The sequence below is a fragment of the Cyanistes caeruleus genome, chromosome 9, assembly GCF_971803275.1.
Source record: "Cyanistes caeruleus chromosome 9, bCyaCae1.hap1.1, whole genome shotgun sequence".
Classification (NCBI taxonomy): Eukaryota; Metazoa; Chordata; class Aves; order Passeriformes; family Paridae; genus Cyanistes; species Cyanistes caeruleus.
In genome coordinates this window covers 26082689-26107703 of record NC_141709.1, presented here as the reverse complement: position 1 = coordinate 26107703, position 25015 = coordinate 26082689, and the positions used below count along the sequence as shown (strand labels likewise).

The following is a 25015-nucleotide window of genomic DNA, read 5'->3' as shown; positions in this document are numbered from 1 at the left end:
AAAGGAGCAGGCAGAGCACAGACAGGACAGTCTCAGGGTGAGCAGAATGGGTTGGTAGCTCACACAGAAAGGCTTTAGCCCCCCCCAGGTGACCCTGGCCAGGGCTAGAGCAGGTGAACCACCCCCATGCACCTCCAGAGCCATGTGGCTGGTTTCCTGGGCAAAAAGGCAGAGCTGGCTGCTGCCAGGAGGCTCTTCCAGCTGCTGGCAGAAGCAGGAGACAGTGAGGAACAGGTATCAGCTTTGTCCTGAGGGTGGGGAGGAACTTTTCTCTCCTAGAAAAGGATCAATCCCTTCAGTCTAACCTGGAACACTGACTTGTGTTGTCACTGAACAATATTTAGTGTGAACTCTGTTCTTGTAGGGTTTAGGAATAATCTCTGTGCTCCAACAGATTCTTCCCCATGGGATTGGGCTGCAGCAGCTGTCCATCATGGCAGCACTAAAACAACATCCCCACAAGTGAGGAAAACTCTCCCGCCCCTACCTGGACTCTGACACTCACTGATTTCATCTTAGCCCAGTAAAAGTCAGAAGCATGAGAACGAGGAAATGAACACAGGGCACTTCCACAGGAACTCTCAATGTTTAATATGGAAAATTACAGAACATCAACACGTTTTGTTATTTTTTTTGCACAGCTGCACATCTTCCAGGAGCACAGAGGCAGTGACAGGCTGCCAGGAAGCCGCTTCATTCATGCTCAGCATGGAGGATGGACTGCAGGAAGCAGAAGTGTGATCCAGGAACCGCTGGCACTGGCTGTGGAAGCAGATGGATAACCATGCCCCCCTTCACTTCAGCTTACTGAAAAGCTTGTGAGCAACCTGCAAAGAAAGAGAGCCCTCAGTAACTCATAGTTTAGGGATGAAAATCAGCCAGGTGTCACCATGTGCCTCTTGGGTTTTTGGGCCACGAATGCACACAGCTCCACAGCCCTGGCTTTCATTCTGCAGTAAGTCATTGAAGAAAGCTACTGAGATGCCTTACAAAGCTTTAGCTCAAGTTCAAAAGGTTTAACTTTTAAATGGCAAATACAAGACAGAAACAGCCAAGCTCCCATTTGCAGAGTGCAAACACTGGGTTTAAGTTATTTAATTGTTTAATATGTACCGAATGCCAGCTAGATCTGTTCTAACAAGGAGGAACCAAACATTCAACAAATAAACGGTACTGCACAGCCACCACAGCTCACACTCAACCTGGCAGCAGTGTCAGCAGCGTGGCTGAAGGCGGCTCTGCTCAGTGCCGCAGCACTTACACAGTGGTCCCTGGCGTGCAGGAAGTCGAAGAGCTCCTCTGTGCACTGCTCCTCTGTATCGGAGCGGGAGGACACCCGCGCGTCACACAGCTCCAGCCGCTCCCGGGCCTTGGCGCATTTCTCCGTCTGCTCGCAGTGCTCCCGCAGCGTGGTCAGGGGGTCCTGCGGACACGGGGCTCAGCACGGGGACACCCCGGCACGCCGCGTCCCCCCGAGCCCCAGCGCTTTAGGAGGGAGCCCGCATCCACCCCGCAGCCCGGCCTCCCCACGGGGCTCTGCACCACCGCCACAGCGCGGCCCGCCCGAGCCCCCCGAGCCTGTTCGTCGGCGCTGACGGCCCCTCACGGCTACGAGTCCCCGCCGCGGCTCCCCGTCTTACCACGAGCTCTTCCTCTTCCTCCTGCGGAAAGAAAAGAGAGCACAGCGTTACGGGGCGCCTGCCCGTCCGGGGGTGCCGTGCGGGCCCGGCGGCGCCCCGCGCTCACCTCGGGCTCGCCGCGCTGCCCCATCGCGCTCCCGCCGCACAGAAGGACTCGCCAGGGTCACCCGCCGGAAGCGCCGCTGCCCGGCCCGGCAGCGGAAGCGCTCCCTCCGCGGGGCGGTGCTTCCGCCCGCGGCTCGGCCCTTCCAAACATGGCAGCCGGCAGCGGCCGCGCGTGTGGCCGCGCCGAGACGGCCATTGCTGCGCTCCCGCCTTTCCTCTCCCTTCTTCCCGTGTGTCTCGGCCTCGGAGCCGGCTCGGCCGGGCTGCTACCGCCGGTCTGTCCGCCCCGCTGCTCGACATGACCTCCCCAACATGGCCGCCCGCTCGTGCCACCTCCCAAGATGGCGGCGCGGCGCGGGCGGTCCGCGGCCGGGGCGGTGATGGCGGCCGAGCGGCCCCGCAGCCTGTTCGCGCTGAGCGCGGCCGCCGTGAGCCGCAGCATGGCCTCCCTGGAGCGGGACGTCTGGGGTAAGGCGCGGGCGGCGCGGGGCAGCGGGGCGCGGGTCCTGGGCCTGCCCGCATCCTGCCGCACTCTCCCTCTGGCTCTCCGCAGCGCTGCCCGGGCACCTCCTGCGGGGGCTCCTGCCGCTCCTTACCGTCTTCCATCTCGAGCGGGCCGAGGACGCCGCGCGGAGAGCAGGTGACACCGGCGGGGACACCCCCGGGCGGGAGGGACGGGCCCCTCAATCTGACGGGGTGCGAGGCTGGAGGGATGCCCCCAAACCCGGCGGGAGGAGCCCCCAGCGCAGGGACCCTCCGCTGGAGAGAGCCGCCCGCCCCGGCTGGAATGGGAGCCCCGACACACAGGGGTCCCAGGGACACCGCCCTGTATCCCACACCCGGGCAGGCTCGGGCTGTGCCTCCGGCGTCCCGTCAAGCTCCGGAGCAGGACACTGGGACAGGGAGAGGGGTGAAAGCGCCCGGTTGATGATTCTTCCCCCCAGGCCTCTCAACACAGCCCATCTGGCGCAAGCTGTGGGACGATGTGATGAAAACCAGGCCGCCCAACTCGGAGGTGAGGAAATGCTCTGGTGGGAGAAGGGGCTCGACACAGGTGCCCTGTTTCTGCTGTGTTCCCTGAGCTTTTCTTTCTGGCTACCTCAAATCAGTTCCTGGCACCTGTTCATAAGTGTTCGTAGAGCTCCAGACCAAGGCATGACCCTGGTAATATAAACATTTTAGGAAATGGGATTTATAAAGGAAGCATAGTGCACACCATTCATCTCCCAGCAGTGAGTTTGTCAAAAGAGCAAGTCTTTGTCTACGGATTTTCACTGAAACAGAGGGTAAAACCAGTATCTTATATCACATTTACAGCTACACTGGTAAAAAAAAAATATGTTGATGTTTTAGAAAGCATGAGAAAAGTAGAGAAGACAGTGAGTTTGGAGAATGGTTTTATGTAGAGAAAACTGAAGCAGCTTCGTTGCATCATCATTGTATAAGAGTCATTGACAGCTTAATGACAGCCAGTAAACAGATGCTCTGGAAGAAAATTGCTGGTGACATGCTTTTTAATAGGCAAAAAAAAATGTCCCAGCTTCAAACCACTGAGTGTTTAAATTGGGCAAGAAGGAGGATGAAGAGAGCAATGGGATTCACTCAGGTTTTCAGGGAATACACTGAAGAGGATGCTGAGAACTAGGGAAGTGGTCTCAGTGGAGCAAGCAGGAGGGGTTTTTTGGACACCAGGTTAGCAGACAGCAATAATTTAACTTAAAAAGAATAAGAAAAATAGATGCTGACTTTTTGTTCCTACATCCTGTTGTTCAATTGCAGAGCATAACATGCTGGAGGAAGAAGTTCCTTGAAACCTTCTTCTCCAACGTCCTCCACGGTGTCTTGGACGTTTCCTCTGACTGGCGCCTCAATGACCGTCACTTTTCACCTCTGCTCCATAGCTCCCCACACGTTTCCCAGCTCACCCTGTGCAACATGCTCCAGGGGGCCGTGGAACTCACTGCCGAGCACAACCACAAAGTGCTGGAAAACCTGGCTGGCTCCCTGCGGATCCTGAAGTTCCAGCACCTCCTCTCCTGTGACCAGTCCATCAGGCGCTCGCTGGTTTTGCTCCTTCACCGGTTGATCCACCACGGCTCTGTCAGCCAGGTGTCCATGTATTCCTGGCCTGTTCCCGACACGGTTCTTCTTGTTCTCATCCTGACCATGAGCGCTGGGTTTTGGCGCTCGGGAAATGCCCTCACCTGTCATGGCAGCCCATGTGGCCTTTGCAGAGAGGAGGACAGAGCCCAGAGCCACGAGTCAGCACAGGAGGGAGCAGAGAGGGGCTGTAGTGCTGAGCAGGAGGGGAGCAGTGGTAAGAACCAGAAGACATCCCCAAAAGAGGCTGATGCACGCATGGACTCTGTCCTCTCTGGCCCCAGAAGTCGTCCCCTGCGAAACCCAGCATGTGAGGAGACAAGCAGCGAGGTGCCCTGTGGGCACACCAGCATTCAGGGGGGTTCTTCCCCTAGTTCCAGCTCAGAACAGCTGTCCTGTCACCCCATTCCTCGAAAGACACGCAGGCGGCTGAAGCCTGCACTGGGGAGAAAACGTCGCTGCCTCAGACGGAGCAGGGGACACTATGCTGACCCAGAAGATCTGTATGATTTTGTTTTTACTGTTGCTAGAGAGGATAATTCAGGGTTACTGGATAAAACCAGGACCCTGGAGGCAGAGAATACTGAGAACTGGACTAGTTCCTCCCCAGGATGTCCATGCACTGGCCATGCTGGCTGTAAGAAAAGAGGAGGACCTGCTGGAATCCTTCCTCTGAAAGCTGCTCACCGCTTCCGAAGTGTCTCCACACTGGAACTGTTCTCCATTCCTCTGACTGCGGAGACATGTCGGACTCTGAGTAACCTGCTGAGCTCCTGGGTGTCATTAGAAAACCTGGTTCTGTCCTACAATGGTCAGTGCTCTAAATAGGGCACTTCCTTCTAGCCCTGTTCTAATGGTCTGGCTTCCTGCTTGGGTTTAGCCTGGGTTTTCACTGGAAGGGGCATTGTAGGAATATTGGTGCCCCATCTGGAGAAGGGTGTTGGGTGAGATGTTTAATGAGCGTGGGGACTTGAGGGAGAGAATGGGATCCCTCTGTCCCAGAACAGCCCCTGGCTTTGTGCTTAAACACCCTTGAGAGAGGGCAGAGGGAAGAGCCGGATCTCCATCTCCCATGCACAGAGCGTAGCTTAAGGATGTGTGGATAAAGCAGTCTGTGAGTTTAGCCTTTGACTTTGTCTGCCATTGCCGCAGCTCCAGCTTGGCATGTCAGTGCCTACACACACAGCTGACACTTTTCTGTATAAATGCTGTTCCAGGCCTGAATGCCAACATCTCCTGCATCCTCTCCGGGCTCCGGGCCCTGTCCCGTCACCCAGAGTGCCGCTTCCGCACGCTCCGCGTGAGCGACATGTTCTCCCACATGCCTTGCATGGAGCTCGTTCGCTGCATCCTGAGCGCCCTTCCCCAGCTCCACACACTCTCCATCAGCTTCGACCTCAAAAACCAGCTGGAGGGCAGCAGGCCAGAGGTGAATCCAAGCCGCAGCGAGGAAGAAATCCCAGGTAGGAATCATCATTCTGAGTGATGGCCAGGACTTGGCAGGCAGGTAGAGCTGTAAAGGCTTGGTACAGGCTTCACTCAACACTACTATGGTGGTTTGTTACTAGGCAGTTACAGCCTTACCTTTCTGATTTAGTTGTTGCAGTTTGTCCCTTCCAATCTGAGGTCTGCTGTGGAGCTGTAATCTTGGAGAAAACATCTTATTGCTGTATCCCAGCCTGCTGCAACATCAGCTTTGTACAGGGCTAGTCATAACCTGCTACCTGTGACTGTCCATGGGGAGCCTATCCCACCAGATCTGTAAATTGAGTGGGAGCTTCCACTTTGTCTGTCCCATTGACTGTGAGACTATAAGCCTTAGACACACCCTTAAGCAGAGGAAAAGCATCCTTTGATCATCACAATCTTTGATCATCAAAGTACTGCCCAAGTCTTTGGATTACAGCCTGGGAGCTACATCAGTGTGTGCTCAGCTCACAGGTCTGTTATCACCCCTATTAGCCCCTGAATTGCCAGAAAAGCAGTGAGCAAAGCCTGAGCAAGTGTGGAGTGGGGTCAGGAAAGACCTGTGCTCTGGGAAGACACTGACTGGCTTGTGCATTAAAGGGTGACCTTTTCTCAAGCATTGGTGAGCACAGTAGAAATTGGTGGTCCTGTGGTCTGCCAGAAATCCTAGAGTGAGCTGTAAGTGATTGACATTACCCCAGCTCTGAGCTGCCAGAGCTCCTTAGGGCAGGGCATGATGCACAGGAAGTTTCTACCAACCTAAAGGATGGTGCTGGTGGCCATAGAGGCTTCCTGCTTGCTGTAGCTACACTAAAGGCAGGCACTCCAGAGCAAACTCTTTCCTTGTTTTTCTTCCCTTAGAAAGCTGCCTGGAGGTGCTGGAGATCCGATTCCCCAGGGAACCTCTGCACACTGCGTTCCTGCTGCCGGTGCTCAAGGCGTCAAAGTCCCTCCAGCAACTGTCCCTTGACAGTGCCACACTGCCCTGCCCCCAGGAGCTTGGGCTCCTTTTGCAAGTGCTCAAAGGTACTCTGCTAACCCATAGGCAGCATCACTGGGGCACACACAGTGTAGCCTCCATGCTGTTGTCTTCCATCCTCTAGCATGAAGCTAGCATAGGTGGGTCCATCTCTTCAGCTTGGACATCACTGAAGTCTCCCAAGAAAAGGAAATGGGTGTCAGCCATTCCACATGCCATGGATGATCCTGCACAGCACAGTGGTTCCTTTTAATCATCCACAATCCAGCACATATTACCCACAGTCTAAGTCAGTTTCTGGGTGTTAGCTGGTAGCTGGGTCAGGATCTCTTTGTCCCAAGGAAATGCAGTGCTTTACCTGAGAACTTGTTTTGCTTTTTAGAGTGTACTCCAAATTTGAAGAAACTGAGCTTTCATGATGTGAACCTGGCTGAGCACCACAAAGAAGTTCTGCTTCTGCTTCAGGATCCTGGCCTACAGGGTACAGCCAGCTCCTGGGCACTGTTGCTGGGAAAGGTGCTGCGGGTGGCTGCTTTTGGCTGGCTGGCATTTAAGAGGGGAATCTTTGGATGTGTAATATTTAGCCAGTGTCACGGACATTTGGAACAGATCTGCAAGTGTTGTTAGAGTGGGAACATGCCTGGTTCTCTGTGCCAGTGGAGCAGAGGAGCAGCTGGCAAATCCTGCAGGGAAGTGTCTGCAATCTCAGCTATAAAACAAAGATTTTTAATCTGCAAAGCACATCAGCCTTTGACTGGGTGAGCTGGCAGAGCCACTTGCCTGGATGTGAGCTCTGCTCTCTTCCTGACACAGCAGAAGTGCTGTTATATGCAAGCCACTGCTGGGGGAGCTTTGTTCTTGCATGTGGATTAGGGGCTGGAGCTGTCTGCAGAATGTAGTAATGAAGCACAGGGAGCACTGATGTGTACTGTAAATCCATTTCTTCGCAGAAATCACATTTTCCTTCTGCCGGCTGTTTGAAAGCTCCACTGCTGAGTTTTTGTCCGAAATAATCAATACAGTGAAAAGAAATTCATCGCTGAAGAGCCTCAAACTGCCTGGGAACCGCCTTGGTGCGTAGTCTGTGTGGCTGTGGGGCCTCAGAGCAGCTCTCTGGAGGGAGGTGTGGGGCTGGAGTCAGGACCATTGAGAGCTGCTGACCACAGTGCTGAACTTCCCATATGCAGGAACAGAGTGGGATTTAGTTCACAAAATAAGGAGTACTGGATTAATTTTTAAAGGTAGAATTTCACTTGCATTCAGCAGTATACCAAGGTACTGTGCAGGAATTACGGTCGCTTTTCTCTGCAGCAAATGCAGGTTCCAGCAGATCTCCAGTTTTGACTGAACAGTGATCTGCTTCAGACTTTAAAAAGAACAGATCCAGCATCAGATGCACTGCCTCTGAATCAGAGGCACAGATTTTGCCCAAGTTTGGTCAGTTTGTGTCTTTACACTGTTGGCAGCCACTGGAGGGATGAGAATAAGTAAAGGAAGAATTTGTGTCAAAGTGGAATTGAATTTACAGAAGTGATAGGCTTTTTGAACAACAGGCCAAGTAGAAATGTTTGAGAAATTTGACACAAAACTAATTGCAGATAAATCCAGAATATTGTCTGGTCTTTTAACAAAATAAAACAGGAAAGCTTGGGATAACATGAATATGTGTAATTTCTAAAACAAAGCTGCATCTCGACTTCTCAAACAAAACCATGATTTTTCTAGGGAAACAAACTACCCTGTCAGCAAATGTTTTCCTTGCCTTGAACAGTGTGCTCAGGGGATGAACTCACTTGTCACTGAGGGGGACACACTGAGGGTGCAGAGGTGGGCACTTGGTGTTGCATTCACCTGCTTATAGACTCCTTTTTTGCACTGCTGTCCCAGCCCTATGGCAATTTAATTTTTAAGACCATTTCCAGTTTGCATCTAATACTGCATTTCTCCCTTTCAGGGAATCACAGGCTGGTTGCTCTTGCAGATATTTTCTCTGAAGATTCCTCCTCTTCTCTCTGCCAGCTGGATGTCAGGTATTCTGCTGCTCTAAGCACTGAATTCCTTGTTTTGGGAGGGAATGAGCTGAACTGGGCTCTGACAGCAGGAGAACCTGAGTATAGCTTGTTCCTTGAGAGAATGTGTGCCCAAGAAAAGCTCAGAGAATGCTGCAGTGGGCACATACACCCTCAGGGACCCCCAGGATCTCTGTGACATTTCACCTTTAGAAGGAGTCAAGTTCCATCTTTTAAGCAGCTTTGCTGCTCCCTTGGGAGCCTCATGCAGGTACTCCCTGAGTTGTAGGTTAGGACTAGCAGCCCTACATACTTTTACTCTAAGGCATCAGTGAACAGCTCTGTTGTCACTGCCCCTTCATATCAAGGGAATGCTGTCACTGTTCCTGGCACATCCTGAGAATGAGGAAAAGGAATCCTCTGCATTCCTTTCCTCAGCATAAGTCTTCAGTCAGAACTGCTGCTCTCTTCTTGATCCTGAATAGCCTTACAGATAGGCAGTAGCCTTCATGAAGCACAGGGGTGGCATTTCTGCGATATTAACAACTGCTTTGCTTGATTCTGCCCCCCACTTCTTTCTGATCCTTATGGCTCAGGGTGCTCAAGAGTACATGGGCTTGACAATTTATTTAACCATGGCCACAATCCTTCAGCAGAATTGAAGCCTGACTGCTACTGTGCCTTTGACAAGATTTAAATCCAGCATGCAACTTGATATTTGTTTACACATCTCTGCCTAGGAATTGACCTTTAAATCTCCTAGAAATACCAGGATCTGACACATGCCCTTCAGATCTTCTCAGCAGGAAGAGATAAATGATCATTTACTGCTGAGTCTTGCACTGGAACCTGTAGGTTGGGCCAGGCCCCTTGATCCAGAGTTGACAGCTGCAACATTTTAAGGCACAGCTAGGTCTACTTAAGTCAGTAGTAAGGGGTCTGGATAATGAGTTTAACTTGGCAGCTGTTACCATCTTGGTTTAAAAAGGTTTCCAGCCCTTCATACTCAGTTTTGTTTTTCACGAGAAACACTCGTATTTTGTACTGCTGAAAAAAGGTGCAGCTGGCCTTTAAACATCCTCAGGTACCTACACTGGCAGTTACTAGAAGGAACAGTAATTTAAACCACTCAAATTATAGCCTAGACTCTTAATGGTTTGTTTTTCTTCTGTCCCTGGAAAGCTCAAATTGCATCAAACCTGATGGGCTCCTGGAGTTCACAAAGAAGCTGGAAGGCCACATCCAGCAGAGAGGGGGACAGCTTCCATTCACACAGCTTCGCCTGTTCCAAAATTGGCTGGACCAGGATGCAGAAACAGCACAAGAAGCACTGCGGCGTCTCAAAGCCGTGTGCAGTGTAGTGAACGACGCATGGGATTCCTCCCAGGCCTTTGCTGACTACATCAGTGTCATGTGAGGGACAGGAGCAGGAGGAAACCCATCAGCTTTTGATTTCACAGCACAAGTGGGGGATTCTTCCCCAGCTCAAGCAGTACAGAGTTGTTCTTTTCACTCTGCTGTTCATTTGAAGAAGGGGTGTGACACTGCCATGACACACCAGACCGCGTGGGCCAACAGCTGTATGTCCAGGTGATCTGACTGTGGTATCTTTTTGAGTATTATAAATGGCACATACACCAAATGAGCTTCTGAACAAACAGTTGTTTATGTCACTGGGTGTTGTAACAAATTTCATGTTGTTTCAGCTAATGTCTCACCAGTTACCATCTCCAGAGTGGGAGAGACTCAAAAGCCATCAGGTTCTGGTCCCTGGCAACCAGGTCTAGGTGATCTTGTTTTTGAGAAGGGGTATTAGACCAGTATCAGCTGACATCCAACTTCATCATTCTGTGGTCTGTGAAGTAAGACCTCCTCCCTCCACTAAAGGGAGTAGAAAACAAGCTAACAAAGCCCCCAGGCTTGACCTTTTCCATTCAGAAAGTTGTAATTTATACCAAAAAATTCTTTATGTACCAAGTAGCTTGCTATTTATTTGCAATCACACTGCCCTTTTCCAGTGTCTGGAGTCATTTTACAAAGGTTTTGAATAGTCTGTTATTTTGTAACATTTTTATAATAAAATTATAATTAAGACCCATAGTGTACCAAAGTGAATTTTATTACTGTCATGTAATGGGATCTCATTAAAACACTGCTAGATCAGGGGATCCTGCCCATAACAAAGCAAGTGGTTTTAGAAATGGAGTTACTGGAGTAGAGCCTGATTTCCTACTGCTTGCATGATCTTTCAGGCCAGATACTCAACATGAGCTAAATTTTTTTTCCCCCTGTACAAAATCCTCTTGTTCCCAAGTAATCAGCACAGTTCACATTTCACAGCAAAAATGGATCCTGCAAGTTTTGATCAGCAGCTGTAAGCCAGAGCTGTCAAAAAAAAAAAAAGCCTGACTGCACAGCAAGTGCTGTAAAACTCCTGAAGAAAAAACCTGGCTGAATAAAAGGCACATACACCAAAGGCAAGAGAACCAGTGTTAAATCTCATCAAGCATGCAAGGTCCATTATTCCAAGTTCCAATGGGGCTGTTTTTTAGGCACACAATACAACAGCAGAGAAAAAGCCATGGATTCCTTGCTGCTGCAGCAGACTGAACACTGCCAAGGGCCTTCCAGCCACTCCAGAGCCACGCTTTTCTGCTATCCCACAGCCAACAACAGTCCAGCATGCACAGCTACCCACTGCCCCCTTTCTTTGAAAGGAATCAAAGTGGGGCAGGCTGCCACAGAGCCTGCCCTTGCCCCCACAGGGGACAGTAACCTGTCAGGGAATCCCTCGCTGCTCCTCATGGGAGTGATGATAGAAAGTGAAGGTGACAGCAGCATCCCATGCAGCCTTCAGCACAGAGTCCTGCAGCCCCCGCTTGTCTGCGCAGTGGTGCCACTGGGACAGGTCCGAGGTGCAGTCGGAGCCGTCGGGAGGGGCCCGCACCTGGTGCCCATTCACACAGCGGCGACACTTGATCCTGCAACAAGGTCACTGCAGCATCAGTGCAAGGCTCCTCTGCTGTTTAAAACTGCAGCCCCTAACATCTGGATTAGCTCCCCTGGAGCTGGATATTCAGTTTCTGAATTACTACTGCACGTCATTTAAACTCACAACAACCTTCTGGTTTGTGTGACACGTAAGGACTGACTCACATTTTGAAAACTTGGGGGGTTCTGTTTCCAGTGGCAGTCCCTCTTCCCCTTTAAACATTTGGGAATGGTCCAGCAAGACCCAGAGGAAGTTCAGGAGGAATTTCTCTTGAAAGGTGTGGGATGTTGCTTAAGGCATATCTCAAGTGACTGCTGCTACCACCTTATTAGTATTGCATCAGGACTTCATGCTCCAAAACACTCCAGCCTGGCTCCCACCATAGCCACCAGGTTGTGCTCAGGCTGTTTTGGAGATGCCTCACTGAGCTGCCACTTCAGGAGACAAAAGAGCAGCAGCAGCCAAGCCACCAAGGGCTGTTACCATGCAGAATGGATACCTACACTGAGCTAAGCTTTGATACAGCTTAAAACTAATCCTCTTCACTTCTTGCCTGAATTAAGAGTCTTAATTTTGACAGCAAAGCATTTTTCCTGCGCTCCCTGTCCTCTTTCTGGTGACTATAATATCACAGGTCTCTGGGATGGGGGAGAAGGGCAGACAATGGAGAAGAGTATTTTTTATTCTTTTAGTTGCCAGAACAGCACTTGAGCTGACTTCATGAATTCTTAGCCAATGGAGAAGCCCTAGTAAGGAAGCAACTCAGCATTTGTTCACCAGGAAGAGAGCAGTAAGGAAATACCAAGTTAGGCTCCACCAATTTGAACAGCTCTGATCAGTTTTTCTCTTTTCATTAGCTGCAGTATTTCAGTCTCCAAAACAGGCAGCTACAAGACAGTCTGCCCACTTGTCCAACCAAAACAGCTTTTCTAGACAACAAAAAGGGAGGACAGCAAGGAAGTGCTCATGTCGAGGTGGTTAACAGCTTCAGAAGTGGAAACACTTGAGGCTCACTCTCTGGACTTCCTCCTGCCACCTAGGAGACTCCTGACTTACAAGACCAAACTTTTGCTATCCCAGCCCAGAGTCATTCAGAATACTCACTTGTCATGGGTGTCACTGGTGGTGGTCTCATTCAATGTGAAGAGCTCCTTCAGCTCCCCAAGTGAGAAATGCCTTTCTACATCCTGCTCTTCATCCACCACGCAGCTGCTCAGGGCTTTCTTGTGGGTCTGGCGCTGGAAGATTTTCTCCTCTATGGTCCCTGTCTACAGGGAAGTCAGAGATGAAGCACAGTTGGAACACTGGTGTTAAAGGAGCTCTACATGAGGAAAGTGTCACAGATCAAATGGCACTAAGCTGTCAGGACCACTCAGTGCCTCACCAGTACAGGTGACAGGCAAGTTTTAGTAGCTGCACTCCAACCATGTGTGTTTTGTTGCAGATCTAACCCAACTCTGCTTGTCTTTCCCTGTGGCTGCAGGAGTGGATCTAGTGAAGATATGGATGAGGAAGAGGTGGAACTGCCATTCATGACTAAAGTTCACACACTGCACCAGGTTGTGCTGACAGGAAGGAAGCGAAAGGAGCTGAGCAGCTACAGCTGCTCCCTGTCCAAAAATCCCAATCACAATCTCCCCAGGAAGCAGCAACAAGGTCTAGCCCTGGGTGACATGAGCATCTGCACTATTTTCTGGTTCACCCACACACAGATCAATCACATCCTGCCTGGAGGGAGAGGTCTGCTTCCACAAGAGATGTGTAGAAAGCCCAGCATGCTGTATTTCTAAGGCAAAAATCTAAGAGCAAAATGTCTGTTTTGAAAACAAATGTAATACCAAGGAGGGGGGTGATTAGTCATGATTTGCAGACCGATTTCCTACTTCCAAAAGCAAAGGAGCTCTTTGCTTCCAAGTGCAGCAAGGTCAAAGAACTTCATTAAGAAAAGATGGGCAAAGAATGTCTGCTTTCTCAAAGTATAATAATTAACCAAGGAACCCAAACTTACACAAAAAAAACCCAAACACCAAAAAACACACACAAAAAACAAACAAACAAAAACCCTGTATCTAACAACTTTCCCCCATAACCAGAACAAAAAACCCCACAGTCTGAACTAATGAAAGGCAAACGAGAGCAGAGAAGACACTTCTCAGCAGTAATCACTACTGGCACTGCTGGACAAAGTGTTAGAGCAGCCTGAAAAGAGCAGTCTCCTTCATGGTTTTCCTCTACAGAGCAGCCATCCCATCTGCTCACTGGCAGCTCCACCACAAATGCTGCTGGTAATTCCAGGAACGTACCCGTACTTGCTGTTTCTAAAGTACATGTACACCCAACTAAAACAGAACGCAGCCTGACTGAAAAACAGCAACTTCTGTATCAGACACCCCATGAAATTAAAGAAGTCAGATGCCTAAATGACTTCAAAGGAACATCTTATCTGCAAAGCCACAGTTGTTTCTATTTTTCAGAAGCCAGCCACTGCTAGAAACCAAGGGCTGCAGTAATGACCCTCCAGCTAGAACCTTCATGGTTTTCCATGGCAACACATCTAAGGGTAGGAAGCAGCTAAGTTCCAATCAATTCTGGTCACCAACACAGAAGAGTTCTTTCCCTTCTGGCCCCAATCACAGCAGCTGCAGTCTGGGCTGGCACCCAGAGCTCCATGCTGAGGAGGGAGAGGAGAGTGGCTCACCGAGAGCAGTCGGTAGATGTAGCACAGCTTCTTCTGGCCGTCCCGCCACACGCGAGCCATGGCCTGCTCATCGTTGGCTGGGTTCCAGTCGGGGTCGAACATCACCAGTCTGTTGGCTCCAATCAGGTTCAAACCACAGCCACCGGCTTTGCTGCTTAACATGAAGATGAACTCAGGGCTCTGGAAAAAGGCAGGCTTGGATTAGACTGCAGAGGCAGCCATGCTTTTACTCACAGCACTCAGAGCTGGCAGAAGAGCTGCTCATGTCTGGCAGGTTCTACTCACTGAGGGGCTGTTGAATCGCTCCACGATCTTTGCTCTCTTTTTAATGGACATGGTGCCATCCAGCCGGACATACAAATACCTGGAACATACAGCACTTACTACAATCAGACTGCTACCATCTTTAGAGCATCCCAATTAAAAGAGAAAAATCTGTCACCATCAGCCTTGTAACAACAGAATGGGCTTTAGAAATGATAGCAGAGGGCCAGAGATTTTCTGCTGGGTGACCCCAGCAGACAAAGCACAAGTTATATTAGTTCCAATTCAGGAACACCTGAGCTAAAAGACAGATCACAAGTTCCTGCTGATAAAAGGTGTAGAAAGAGCCAGTTCTTTTACAGCACAGGCAACAAGTACAGTCTAGCAGGATTAAACCAGCAAAACCCAAAGACAAACCTTCTGTTCCTGCAGAGCTTTTCAAATAGATCCAGTGTCTGAGTGTAGTTAGACACTAAAACCACCTTGTCATTACTGGTGCTTTTGGTAACAGCAAGGATGTAATCCAAAACCAGCATCTTTCCTGGATAAAAAAGGAAAGAAAGAAAAAGCTAGAGCAGAATTCCCAAATTCCAGACCCTGGAGGGTTAAGATGCTAAATACAGTCTCATAGTTGCCTGTGTTAGGCAGCACATCTATACTGGTGAGTTCCACCATACCTGAAAGCTGGGGCTCCACAGATTTGGTGCTGTAGCCAGAAGGGAACAAGCCCAGAGCTCCCATAAATCCTTCTTCCTCTTCCACACACTTATCATAGATAAGAGCAGGATCTGGAGAATAATCAGAGCTCAGAGACTGTGGAGTGCACAAGGGAGACCCCAAAAAGCTCTACCAACAGTGCAAAACCCAAACCCATGTGAACAACTCACGATTACAGAGCTTCTTCAAAGATGTGATGGAAGAGAGAGATGACACACTGATTTTTCCCTCCTTCAGCTCCTCCACTGGCTTTGCTTGCTTCAGGAAGTTCTTGTACAGCTCAGCCTGCAGAGGTGTCAGTCTGAAACACAACAACAGCTCTGCAGTCCCAGCCTGCAGTCAAACAAAAGCCCTGCTCTTTCTACATAGGGTGTGCCTTTCAGCTCAGTTTTTCTAGCTATAGCACAGACAGCCTAGAACTGCCCTCAAGAGTATTACTAGAGTATTGCCATCTTCCAGAGCTGGAAGAGAAGCTTGCAAGAGACTGCACAGGGCTGTATGGTATATGGCTGCCCAGAGCTCACCAGCTGGCTGGCAGGACCACCAGTTGTGGGTTGTGACTTCAGGAGGAAAAGCAACATATTGCCAATGGCTACTACATCATTCCTAGAGGGAAGCAGTCACCACAAGAATTGAAGCAGTCCTTCCTGTTGCTCCCGCTATTTCCCAGACACAGCAGATGCTTTTTGGTACCTGCAGCAGACCACCTGTTCAATCTTCACTGGCAGGTATTTGGACAGGATGTCTGAAGTTCTCCGAATTAAACACCTGCAGAGAGAGAAATTAAGATCAGATGCTTGGATGACTCTTGGACCACTTCTACTGATAAAACTCTGGTTTATCACTGTTATTCCTCATTGTTCAACAGACAGTCCCTTTGATGTTTTCTCTCCAAAGGTCTGTGACAGTCCACCACACGGCAGACACCCACAGTCCACATGAAGCCATATTACGGAGCCCCATATAACCCACTGTCTTTGCAAGGCTTCCAATGTGCTTCACGAGATTTGGAAGGATCAGACATGATTCCACCTACACAAGAGTCTGCTCTTCCTCAGACTACCAACAGCACTTGCAATTTGATCTACAACAGACCAGCAGCATGGACAGCAAAGCGCAGGGATTGACTACCACAAACTGTGGGCACAACCCAAAGTAGAGGCAGGCAACTCCACATTTAATAACTCAGTAGGCATCCTCACCCCAGATGGGCTCATGGCCTGGCCCAAGGTTTCAGCAGAGGACATATCCTTTGGCCTCTGGAAATGCCCCATGGAGCAGTTGTGCCACTCTTCAGAAAAGGTGGAATGGACTAGAAAAAGTGCTGAGCTGAGCAACCAGAGTAAGAGGCGCAGAAACCCAGTTCTGCCAGGAAGCATCAAGAACATGTTACAAAACCTATAGAAGAAAGACAGCAGGGATATATGACAGCCCCAAAATCAGTCAAAGGCTGGTAAATAAAGGAATAATCTGGTCTCTGAACCCATAAGCAGCAGGATGAAAAGTAATAGGCTTAAACTGCAGTAAGGAAGATTTGTGTTACACATTGAGAGCATTTTCTAACTGCAAAGACAGCAGTGCCCTGGAAAAGGTGTCCTAGGAAAACTGCAAGGTCTCCAGTGCTGGGTGGGGGTTAAGAGATGGTTTAGGTCTAACACCTTCTACCTTAGGACAGCAAGACTGATTAGATGCCTTCTCCAGGGCCCTTCCAGCCTTACCTCTATGATTCCCTATGTCTTTGCATCTCTGTCCCATTTGCAATTCCTACCAAATTCAACAGATTCATCTGTTGTTACTTTTGTGCTTTGTCTTCCCTATTTGTGTATCGTGACTGTTGCACAATAAAGCAAAGGACATAGACCTCAACAGAGCCAGGCACAGGCATTCCTGAACACACTTTTACATCCATTTTTCATCAACTATAAAAAGAAATAAATCTTTCCTAAAAAATGAATAAGCTTTTCTCCTCCAAACCTTTCCTTTTTCTTAGCTTTCTGCAAGCTGATCTGAGTCAAGGTCAGGACTGTCTCTATGGAGTGACTCTATTTAGTGTGAAATTTAATTTACCATGACTGTGAACTGCAGGATTGTATTTGTGATGGCTGAAAAAGATCAGATTAAAAAACTGAAACAAACCAAGCAATCAAAAACCACCAAACAAAACCCACAAACAAACAAAAAACAATGAGAAAAAACCCTGAAGACACCAGCAATACTGAGAATTCAAGAGTCTTTTCTAGAAAGTTCTTAAAAAGAGCTAAGTAATTGCCAGCAGATGTGGATAAATTTGCTATATTTATGGAGAAAAGCCAGATTTAAACAAGTACCACAAATCAACCAAAGGTTAATAAGACAGCACTTCGCATCACAGAGGTGCCTCTTGGGGACCAGAAGTCCCATCTCTGAGACTTGCAGACTCTCCTATCAGCCTTACAGAGCTAACAAAACTGTGGAAGTGTGAGCTGGACTCTTCTGTGACCTGAGCAATCAACAGCAGAATTGAGTGACATTCCTCATACTCCTGCTCCTCAACATCTGGGCTGGATGGATCTCAAGTCTGATCCAGACCGCATTTGTAGACAACATAAATAAAAGGATGCTGCCTGATTATTCAGGATTCTATATCTCAGGAGAAAACAGAAACATAGGAGTCAAATAATAATTCAGTACCTGAGAGTACCTGGGTGACTGCAGCTGACTGTGCCATGTCAGTTCCATTTATCAGACTAAAGCTCCATGCTATGTGGATTTCTTAGGCAATAAATATTTGCACAATCACTTGCTGAATAGACGTAACAGGCAAGAGAATTCATTACAGCTACAACTGTAATTTGGAAAGATAGCAGGGCTTATGCAAAGGGCTTATGCAAAAGCTCTGCAAAGAGAAGAGGGATGAAGTTCACCTGTTCACAATACTGATCAGCTCTTTAAGCCTCTCTTCCCCCTTGTGTCGCTCAGCTTCACTTGCATCTGCATCTCTTCCTTTCAAGATGGGCATTTCAAAATGTCTTTTAAATTCCTGTGCAGTTCCTATATAAAACAGAAGTGAAAAGGTGACAACTGCTACTAAAGAACCTTTGATCAGCATCCAACAGCCCCAGTTACCACACCCCAAACACCAAGCCCAGCAGATAAAACAAACCCTCATCCCATCCATAAGATTGTTTTTTTTCTAGCCAAGGAAGACTCACACAAGGCAGACTAATCAGTACAACAGATAATAATTTTGTACTCTAACAACAGTGCAAAGCCAAAGATAATAGAATTTTACTTAAGCAGTCACACACATACTGCTTTTGCTCACATTCCAGCTATACTTTTATTCCCAGATTTTGTCCTTGCAAACAACAGCACAGGCATTATCTGTGCCTACTCCAAAATTATCTGTAATCAGTTGCTTATTACTGGCCACAGGCTGAAAGTGGGAAAAATGCCTACTGAGTGCATGCAGCTTTGCTGCAGTAGTTACACCATTAACCTCATCTCAGAAAGAATGAACTGTAAGTACAGGGAGAGTAATCTTGCCCAAAGTACAGGTCAAGGGGGGCAGGTGAAATCCTATCAGATCCCTGTAATAACTACCAAAATTGAAGCACGCGGAAAAAGCAGATGTAGAACATCTATCACCCCATTCCATCCTTTCTTTGAGAATTCCTGGGGGTAAAACAGCTGAACAGACAAAGACACAACCCAAATTCTGCTTGCAAGACTAAGAATCTAATGTATTGTGTTTAACTAGAGTTATGCATGCACTACAGTTAATGAGAAGCCTCTTGGACTGGATGCCCAATGACCTGAAACAATTATGGGTGATGAAAAAAGAAATCATTTACAGTAGCATTCAATTTCACGTATTCATTTTTCCTTAATTGATTCCCCTTCCAAAATACCTGTTCAACTGGTGTACTTTGCATTAGAATGTTGTTGAAACAGAGCTCAGATGATACATAGCCTCTAGAACAGGGCACCCTGACCTATACAAACTTAAAGAGACTAAGTTTCATAGAATTACAGAATGGTCTGAGGTGGAAAAGATCTTAAGAGATCATGAAGTTATAAGCCTCCGACATGATTTTTCACCAACATCTCAGTTGTTGCTTTTGTTGCCCTTGAGGGAAGCCAAGCCTGGCCAGAACCTTCCCCTCCCTCCCCTCTCCACACATCTCTTACCCAGGATGCCCGAATTGACAAAGTGCACCAGGCTGAAATACTCCAGCAGGTCATTCTGAATAGGGGTGCCTGAGATAAGGACCCGTCGAGGTGTGTTTAAGCTGTTGAGAGCCTGGTAAGTTTGGTTTTCAGAGTTCTTCAGTCTATGGCCCTGTAAAAAGAGAAAAGAAATAAGGCTGATAAATCCAGTGTCCCTGTTAGGAAGCAGCTTGGAGAGCCACATCAGCACTGATAAAAGGCATCACTTTTCAGCTCCACCCAGGCAAGAAAGTCTGCCATGAAAATAACAATCATCACACAATATAACTCTTAAGAACTGTTTCCTGTTCTAAGATGGGAATGTTTTCAGCTATCAACACAAGCACTGATTTCTAGACCAGTAAAATTGCTTCACTCAAGGTAAAGACCACAAGCCAATCAGACCACCTATACAGAGAATTGCCAGACCTTTGTACACTAATAAAGAGGTTCTTCACCTCTTACAGGGCTCATCTGAGTATAGGTCCCTTTTCTCATGCCTGGGAAAAGCAACTTTATTAGCATCTGAGTGATAAGTGATCAAGATCAAGTGATAAGACACTTCTCATGAGTGCCAGACTGCAGCAGAGGTGAGTACTTACAGGAAATGTATAAAAGGCCAAGGATGTGGGTTCCCAGACTCTCATAGGTGCTGGCCCCATTTCAGGAGCACTGAGAGGTGTGCACAATTGTAGATAAAAGATTTATGGGAACTACACTCCTGAGGACACTCACTGTTTTTAAGTCGCTCTTGGCACTGTTCTGGCAAATACAGAGCCAAACCACTGGGTGGCACCGCTATTTAATAAATTCCTTCTACACAGCAGCAGAGGACACCTAAACCCCTGCCAAGCCCAAGCTCCAGCCTGATCATTTCAACAAAGCAGAGGATGCTTGTTTTATTTTGCCCTTCAAAGCATCTTCAGATCTCCCTACCTATAACCACAAATAGGAAATGACAAATGAAAAAACAACTCAATTTCAGCCATGTGAAAGCAGAGCTTGACATACACCAATGCATGAAAACCAATAAGCCAGGGCACTACCAACAGAGACAGGCATGGATCTCCTTTCTGGTACATATTTCACATGGAGAGGGCCGTGGTAGTGACCCATCAGGGACCTACAAGTGGATGCAGTTACCACCATTTGGATTTTCTTCATATCTTGGCTCATAAAGACACCTCTCCTGTTCAGGCTCACACAGTATGGCTGATCTTACTTAGAGCATCTGAAACACCAGAATGGGTGCTGCCCACAGCTAAGTCTTGCATCCCATTGTCCATTCTCCTTTTAAGAAAGCAGATCCAGTTTCACCCAGATGTTGAGAAAACACCAGGAATGGATTCCCCTTAGGGGTGCCCCCATACCTCATCACATATGACCAGCCCAACACTGCCCCTCTGCAGCACCTCGGCGTGCAGTCGGAAGGTCTCATAGGAGATAATCAGGATGGGTGAAGGCACTCGCAGGCCACGCTGGTTCATAAAGCCAACTGCAGATGGGAAGGGGAAAAGGGGGAAAATAAAGGGAAAAAAGAAAAAAAAGATGAGGAAAAGTAATAGAAAATAGGTCAAATGGTCAAACCATTTGCCTTAAAAATTTAGGAAAACCTTTCCAACCATATATACCCATTCTCCTTTCCCCACAACTGTTCCCATTTCCATGTCCCTTCTGCCTCCTTTCCTGCTTTCTGGCTAGAGCAAAGTAAGAGCATTGGGACTACCCTAACACTTGACTAGATTTGGATTATGGCAAAAGATCAACTACTACCAAACATGCAAGGGTCAGATCTAAACACATAAGTGGAGAGATAGCAATTAGTCTGCAGAGATCCAGTGACTGCTTAGAGATGTTCACATGAGCTGCTGCAGCCTTCTTCCAATGCAAGATTTTGACCCCAACCAGCTGAACACCCAGACTGTAAATATTTCTGTACCTAGTTTACGGTCAATCTCTTCTTTGGAGCCTCCATCAATGGCCAGCGGCTGGATTCTTCCCCCCAGCCATTTCTCTACTTCATTGTACCAGTTTCTCACCAGGCTGGAGGGAGACACCACCACGGCTTTCTCGATTTCAGGCTTGCAGTCCGGGCTTTGCCGGAGAAGCGTCCACATGAGCGTGATGCACTGGAGAGTTTTGCCCAGCCCCATTTCATCTGCCATGATACAGCCATGGCTCCCAGGGATCCGCCGGCTTGTCACACAGTCCCAGAGGAATTTCACCCCCTGCCAAAAAACCGTTCTCTCAGAGCAGAATGGGGACATCAGCACAGTGACAACGTCATTACCACAATGCACAGGACGGACAGCACAACAAACAGCAGATCTGTGTAGTACACACATCCTTGGGGACATGCAGTGCTCTAATGAGACAGAGGGAAATCACCAGACACAGCTAAAATGCTGTCACATCTGGAGTGAAACAGCACTACTTGTGCTAACATGTACCTCACCACATGCACAAAGTCTTGCTACATTTTACTTGTACAATTCTAACCAGCGTCCTAACATGAATTCCCAGAAATTTCTATCCTTGGCTGCATTAGACAGGGCCTGGCCATGAACTAACATGCATCATCATTTCAAAGAGGCTTATCATCTTAACACCACCCAATCAGGTAATTTTAAAGAATCAAAGTGAGTAGAGTTGTTTCTGCTGCCCGAATAATTCCCAGAACACCATCATCAGCCCTCATCATTTCTGCCTAGAAGCGGTGACTCACCTGGGGGCTCAAGGTCCAAAGCAGATTTAGCTTTAGAGAAGACACAGGACTGAGGTTATAACCCACGTCACATGGTGGGAGAAGAGCTCAGCCCTGCATTAGGCTCTGACACATCACTGAGACAGATAAAAGTAGGGGGGGAAGAGACAAACTTCAAAATGTTCCTGGTACCATGTGATGAAAAGAGAGTCAAAGAAAACCAGGGCATTGTGCTGGCAATGTACAAGCTAAACACACCTGCAAGGATTCATTCTCTCTACTCCACTACTTAGGACTTGAAGATAGAGCACTTCGACCTGTACTTTCAAGTCCTTTTCTTTCTTAGGCTTTTAGTAACAGGCTAATGGAATTTATTTAAGCCAGTACGATTATGAAGTACATTACTGACTATAAGACTGCATTTTGTTGCAGAAACAGCACCTGAACAAAAGTCACAACAAAGCTGAAGCAGAGCTGTACAACTATGTAGGAGCATCAGCTGAATAAAGCACCATAGCAGGCAGAGACTTACTAGTCAGCCTAGAGCAGAAACTGCTTTACCATTGACATTTACCTGCCAAAAAACAGTGTGCCTAGGACACCAACAGAACTTCAATTACTTGACAAAAGCACCAGCAGGCAGCAGCTTACCCAAAACCAGAGTGCCTCCAGCTATGTAGCCAGAGATGAGCATTACACTGGGTCACAGGTTCATTACCAGATCTGAGACAAAACTAAGCCTACAATGCTCTCAGAGCCATCTGAAGATCTCCCATGCAGGGACACATGTAGCTTGACCAGCTTAGCCTGAAAGATCAGCAATCACAGCTCCCATCTGTGCTCCCTCCAGGCTTAAATGGTAATATACTGCATCTGGGATGAACTTTGAACCGTCCAGAAGCCTATGTGAGATATTTGGAGAGTTGTATCCACTGCTGCCACATTACAATGTTGCACCTATTTGCAACATAAAATGTTTTTTTGGCAGCCTCCACTGTCAAATTTCAAGTTTGCATAGGTCAGGCACAGCTCACAGCTACCAAGGGCAGCCTCCAAACAAAGCAAACTGAAGTAGGAACCTACCCTACACTTTGTTTGGAGCCATAGTACCAGAAATTGGAGCCTCTGTGTTTGCTGGCTCAGGGACTGCAGATCCAATCAATTCTGCTGAGCAGTTAAACAGTGGTGGCAAGTCTGCCCTGCCTGACTCAAAACTGAGCTGCAATATAGTTTATTGTAACTACATTCCATCATCCTCCACATTTTATTCCACCCTACATCTCCAGACTTCAAGAAAAGTAAAAGCAGGACTTTCAGCCCTCTCTGCTTGAAAACAGACAGGGAGTATCATCAGCATTTGGGCCTCTCAGAAGAAGCTTAAAACAAATGTTTGACTTGATACTTGCAACAGACTTGAGTCTGTTAGACTGTCAGTCTGAGACATTTATGCAGTCCTGCAGAGGAAATGCAGCTTTTTGAAATGGAGCAAATCCTCCAGCCACACCCTCAGGTCCCAATGGAAAACTTACTTCTCTCTGATGGGGTCGTAAAACACGGCTGAGGACAGGATCCACCACAACATGGACAGGTGCCTTGTCCCTGCAGGAGGCAGTCAAGGAGGAAGAGAGTATGATTAAGGAATTTGGCGCACATTTCGGTTTTGTTAAATCTCCCCTGTGGCACAGGGGAAGCACCTTCAAACAAGAAAGTGAAAAATGGATTTATTCAGCCTTGAGAATGAAGTTAGAGACCTACCCACAATCTGAAACATCAGTGAAACCATGTATGTGGTGGAAACAAGGGCAGAATGTGGTTTAGAGACACTGTTAAAATGTCAGTATTGTTTTTCTTGTTTCTATAACAGTATCATAACTAAATTTCTAGAGAGAGAAACCCCTTCCTCTGCCCATGAAAATCCAGTTGTGTCAGACATTTTAAGTTATGACAACAGCACAGAAGAAACTGCTTCAGAATAAAAACAGTAGTCAGCCTAATATTTGACAATTGTCTTCCTTTGCTTGTCCTTAGCTGCTGGTGCTTCCTGACTAATGATTAAGCCATGAGATTTTCTAAGCAATTTTTTCAAGTGTGTATGCTCATTCCCTGCAACAGGTTTAAATTTTTGATGCATGAGAGATGGAACAGCCAGTGAAAGAACACTGAAATCCAGCATGGGTACATTCCTTCTTTGGTTGTAACCATACCTGAACCAATCCAGGCAGAATACTTGGAATTAAACTCTCCTTGATGTTCAGACCCCAGCTGAACACACTTGGGAGACAAGCACATAAACCTACACCCAGAGAGATCAGAGCTGCAGCATTCATGCCAGGTGATGACTCACTTGTCCATTTTCAGCTGCTCATGGGCACTCAGCACTGGGGGCTCGTACAGAACCAGAGCTCCTTCCTCAAATGGGTCATGGAGAGGACCCCTCAGTCCTGCCCGTTTGACACCCAGCGAGCGCAAGCCCAGGGGCCCTGAAAGCAAACAAAGGCACAGCTCAAACAACAACATCTTCCTGGAAGCAAGCAGAGCCTCACAGCAGAGTGATTACACTTAGGAACAGTGAATTAATTGGGTTCTGGAGTGGAGGTGCACGCACAGCTGGTGCAGACAGCAACCCTAAGCAGGGCTGTTGTTTGGCAGCGCTCTGGCAGCACACAGTGGGAAGCTCTGCAGCAGGAAAAAAATGAAATGAAGGAACAGAGGCCAAGATGGAACAATGGAACTGCTCACCCAAGGCAGCTGTTCTAGTTTTTTGAAAGCTGAGGAGGATTCCAGAATCTCAACAAACACACTCCTACATACAGAATATGCTGGGTTAAATCCTCTTCTGCAGTCACCTAACCCAGACGTAGCCAGAGTTGTATCTTAGATGTAAGGTCAGGAACTCATCTTTAGCACTGACAAAGTTCTACAGCTTATTGTCACTACCTGCTCTGGGGTATTATTTTCTCTCTCCTGAGCAATAGTAGATGTTTGGCCTTAGAGCCAATTTCTGTGAAAAGCAGAAACCAAGCATGAGTCCCTTTTCCTAGAACTGTATTTTGATGTCAAAGTTTTGAAATGGAGATGAACACAAGAACATACAAAAAACTTTCCCATCAAAACTCAGGCAACTGTGCTCCCAGGATTGATTCTGCTTGAAA

The 25015-nt window shown here is 47.9% G+C and overlaps 3 protein-coding genes across 6 annotated transcripts in view; 1 reads left to right on the top strand and 2 right to left on the bottom strand.

Moving 5' to 3' along the window:
• Positions 1-567: 567 nt before the first annotated feature.
• Positions 568-1839, bottom strand: UQCRH (ubiquinol-cytochrome c reductase hinge protein). The gene is made up of 4 exons (XM_086841918.1): positions 1747-1839; positions 1641-1661; positions 1262-1423; positions 568-827 (listed from the first exon to the last, which is right to left on the bottom strand). Exons 1-4 carry the CDS (start codon positions 1768-1770, stop codon positions 795-797), a joined length of 240 nt encoding a protein of 79 aa, XP_086698044.1. The 5' UTR covers positions 1771-1839; the 3' UTR covers positions 568-794.
• On the top strand, positions 1747-10398 carry LRRC41 (leucine rich repeat containing 41). Of its 3 annotated transcripts, none has more exons than XR_015273795.1 (10): positions 1747-2213; positions 2299-2385; positions 2690-2760; positions 3525-4656; positions 5063-5308; positions 6174-6580; positions 6674-6772; positions 7242-7364; positions 8246-8321; positions 9483-10398. XR_015273795.1 is itself a non-coding variant. In XM_086841913.1 (10 exons), the coding sequence occupies exons 1-10, from the start codon at positions 2087-2089 to the stop codon at positions 9715-9717; spliced, it is 2361 nt and encodes a 786-aa protein (XP_086698039.1). In that variant the 5' UTR covers positions 1747-2086; the 3' UTR covers positions 9718-10398. The 3 variants fall into 3 exon arrangements, 2 of the variants coding, with proteins under 2 accessions (XP_086698039.1, XP_086698041.1); XM_086841913.1 differs by having other exon boundaries at positions 6174-6338; XM_086841915.1 differs by lacking the exon at positions 2690-2760 and having other exon boundaries at positions 2095-2213; positions 6174-6338.
• The window catches only part of RAD54L (RAD54 like), a 57098-nt gene continuing 42348 nt past the window's right edge, over positions 10266-25015 (bottom strand). For both annotated transcript variants that reach the window (XM_023932484.2, XM_023932485.2), the window contains exons 5-18: positions 24208-24343; positions 23393-23462; positions 21099-21387; positions 20530-20654; positions 19142-19292; positions 17875-18001; positions 15665-15739; positions 15142-15272; positions 14932-15042; positions 14672-14795; positions 14276-14354; positions 13991-14170; positions 12397-12560; positions 10266-11281 (exon numbers count right to left, since the gene is read on the bottom strand). In XM_023932484.2, the coding sequence (XP_023788252.1) occupies positions 11080-11281; positions 12397-12560; positions 13991-14170; positions 14276-14354; positions 14672-14795; positions 14932-15042; positions 15142-15272; positions 15665-15739; positions 17875-18001; positions 19142-19292; positions 20530-20654; positions 21099-21387; positions 23393-23462; positions 24208-24343 (1964 nt within the window). In that variant the 3' untranslated portion in view covers positions 10266-11079. The remainder of the gene's footprint in view (positions 11282-12396; positions 12561-13990; positions 14171-14275; positions 14355-14671; positions 14796-14931; positions 15043-15141; positions 15273-15664; positions 15740-17874; positions 18002-19141; positions 19293-20529; positions 20655-21098; positions 21388-23392; positions 23463-24207; positions 24344-25015) is intronic.

What these genes read in the sequence shown, in the direction of transcription:
- UQCRH (XM_086841918.1), bottom strand. Translation starts at nt 1,770, where the DNA reads ATGGGGCAGCGCGGCGAGCCCGAG. An exon ending in GGCAGCGCGGCGAGCCCGAG is followed by an intron (nt 1,662 to 1,746) that starts GTGAGCGCGGGG and finishes TTCTTTCCGCAG; the next exon opens with GAGGAAGAGGAAGAGCTCGT. An exon ending in TGCACGCCAGGGACCACTGT is followed by an intron (nt 828 to 1,261) that starts GTAAGTGCTGCG and finishes CTTTCTTTGCAG; the next exon opens with GTTGCTCACAAGCTTTTCAG.
- LRRC41 (XM_086841913.1), top strand. Translation starts at nt 2,087, where the DNA reads ATGGCGGCGCGGCGCGGGCGGTCCGCGGCCGGGGCGGTGATGGCGGCC. An exon ending in CCTGGTTCTGTCCTACAATG is followed by an intron (nt 4,657 to 5,062) that starts GTCAGTGCTCTA and finishes ATGCTGTTCCAG; the next exon opens with GCCTGAATGCCAACATCTCC. An exon ending in TCAGGATCCTGGCCTACAGG is followed by an intron (nt 6,773 to 7,241) that starts GTACAGCCAGCT and finishes ATTTCTTCGCAG; the next exon opens with AAATCACATTTTCCTTCTGC.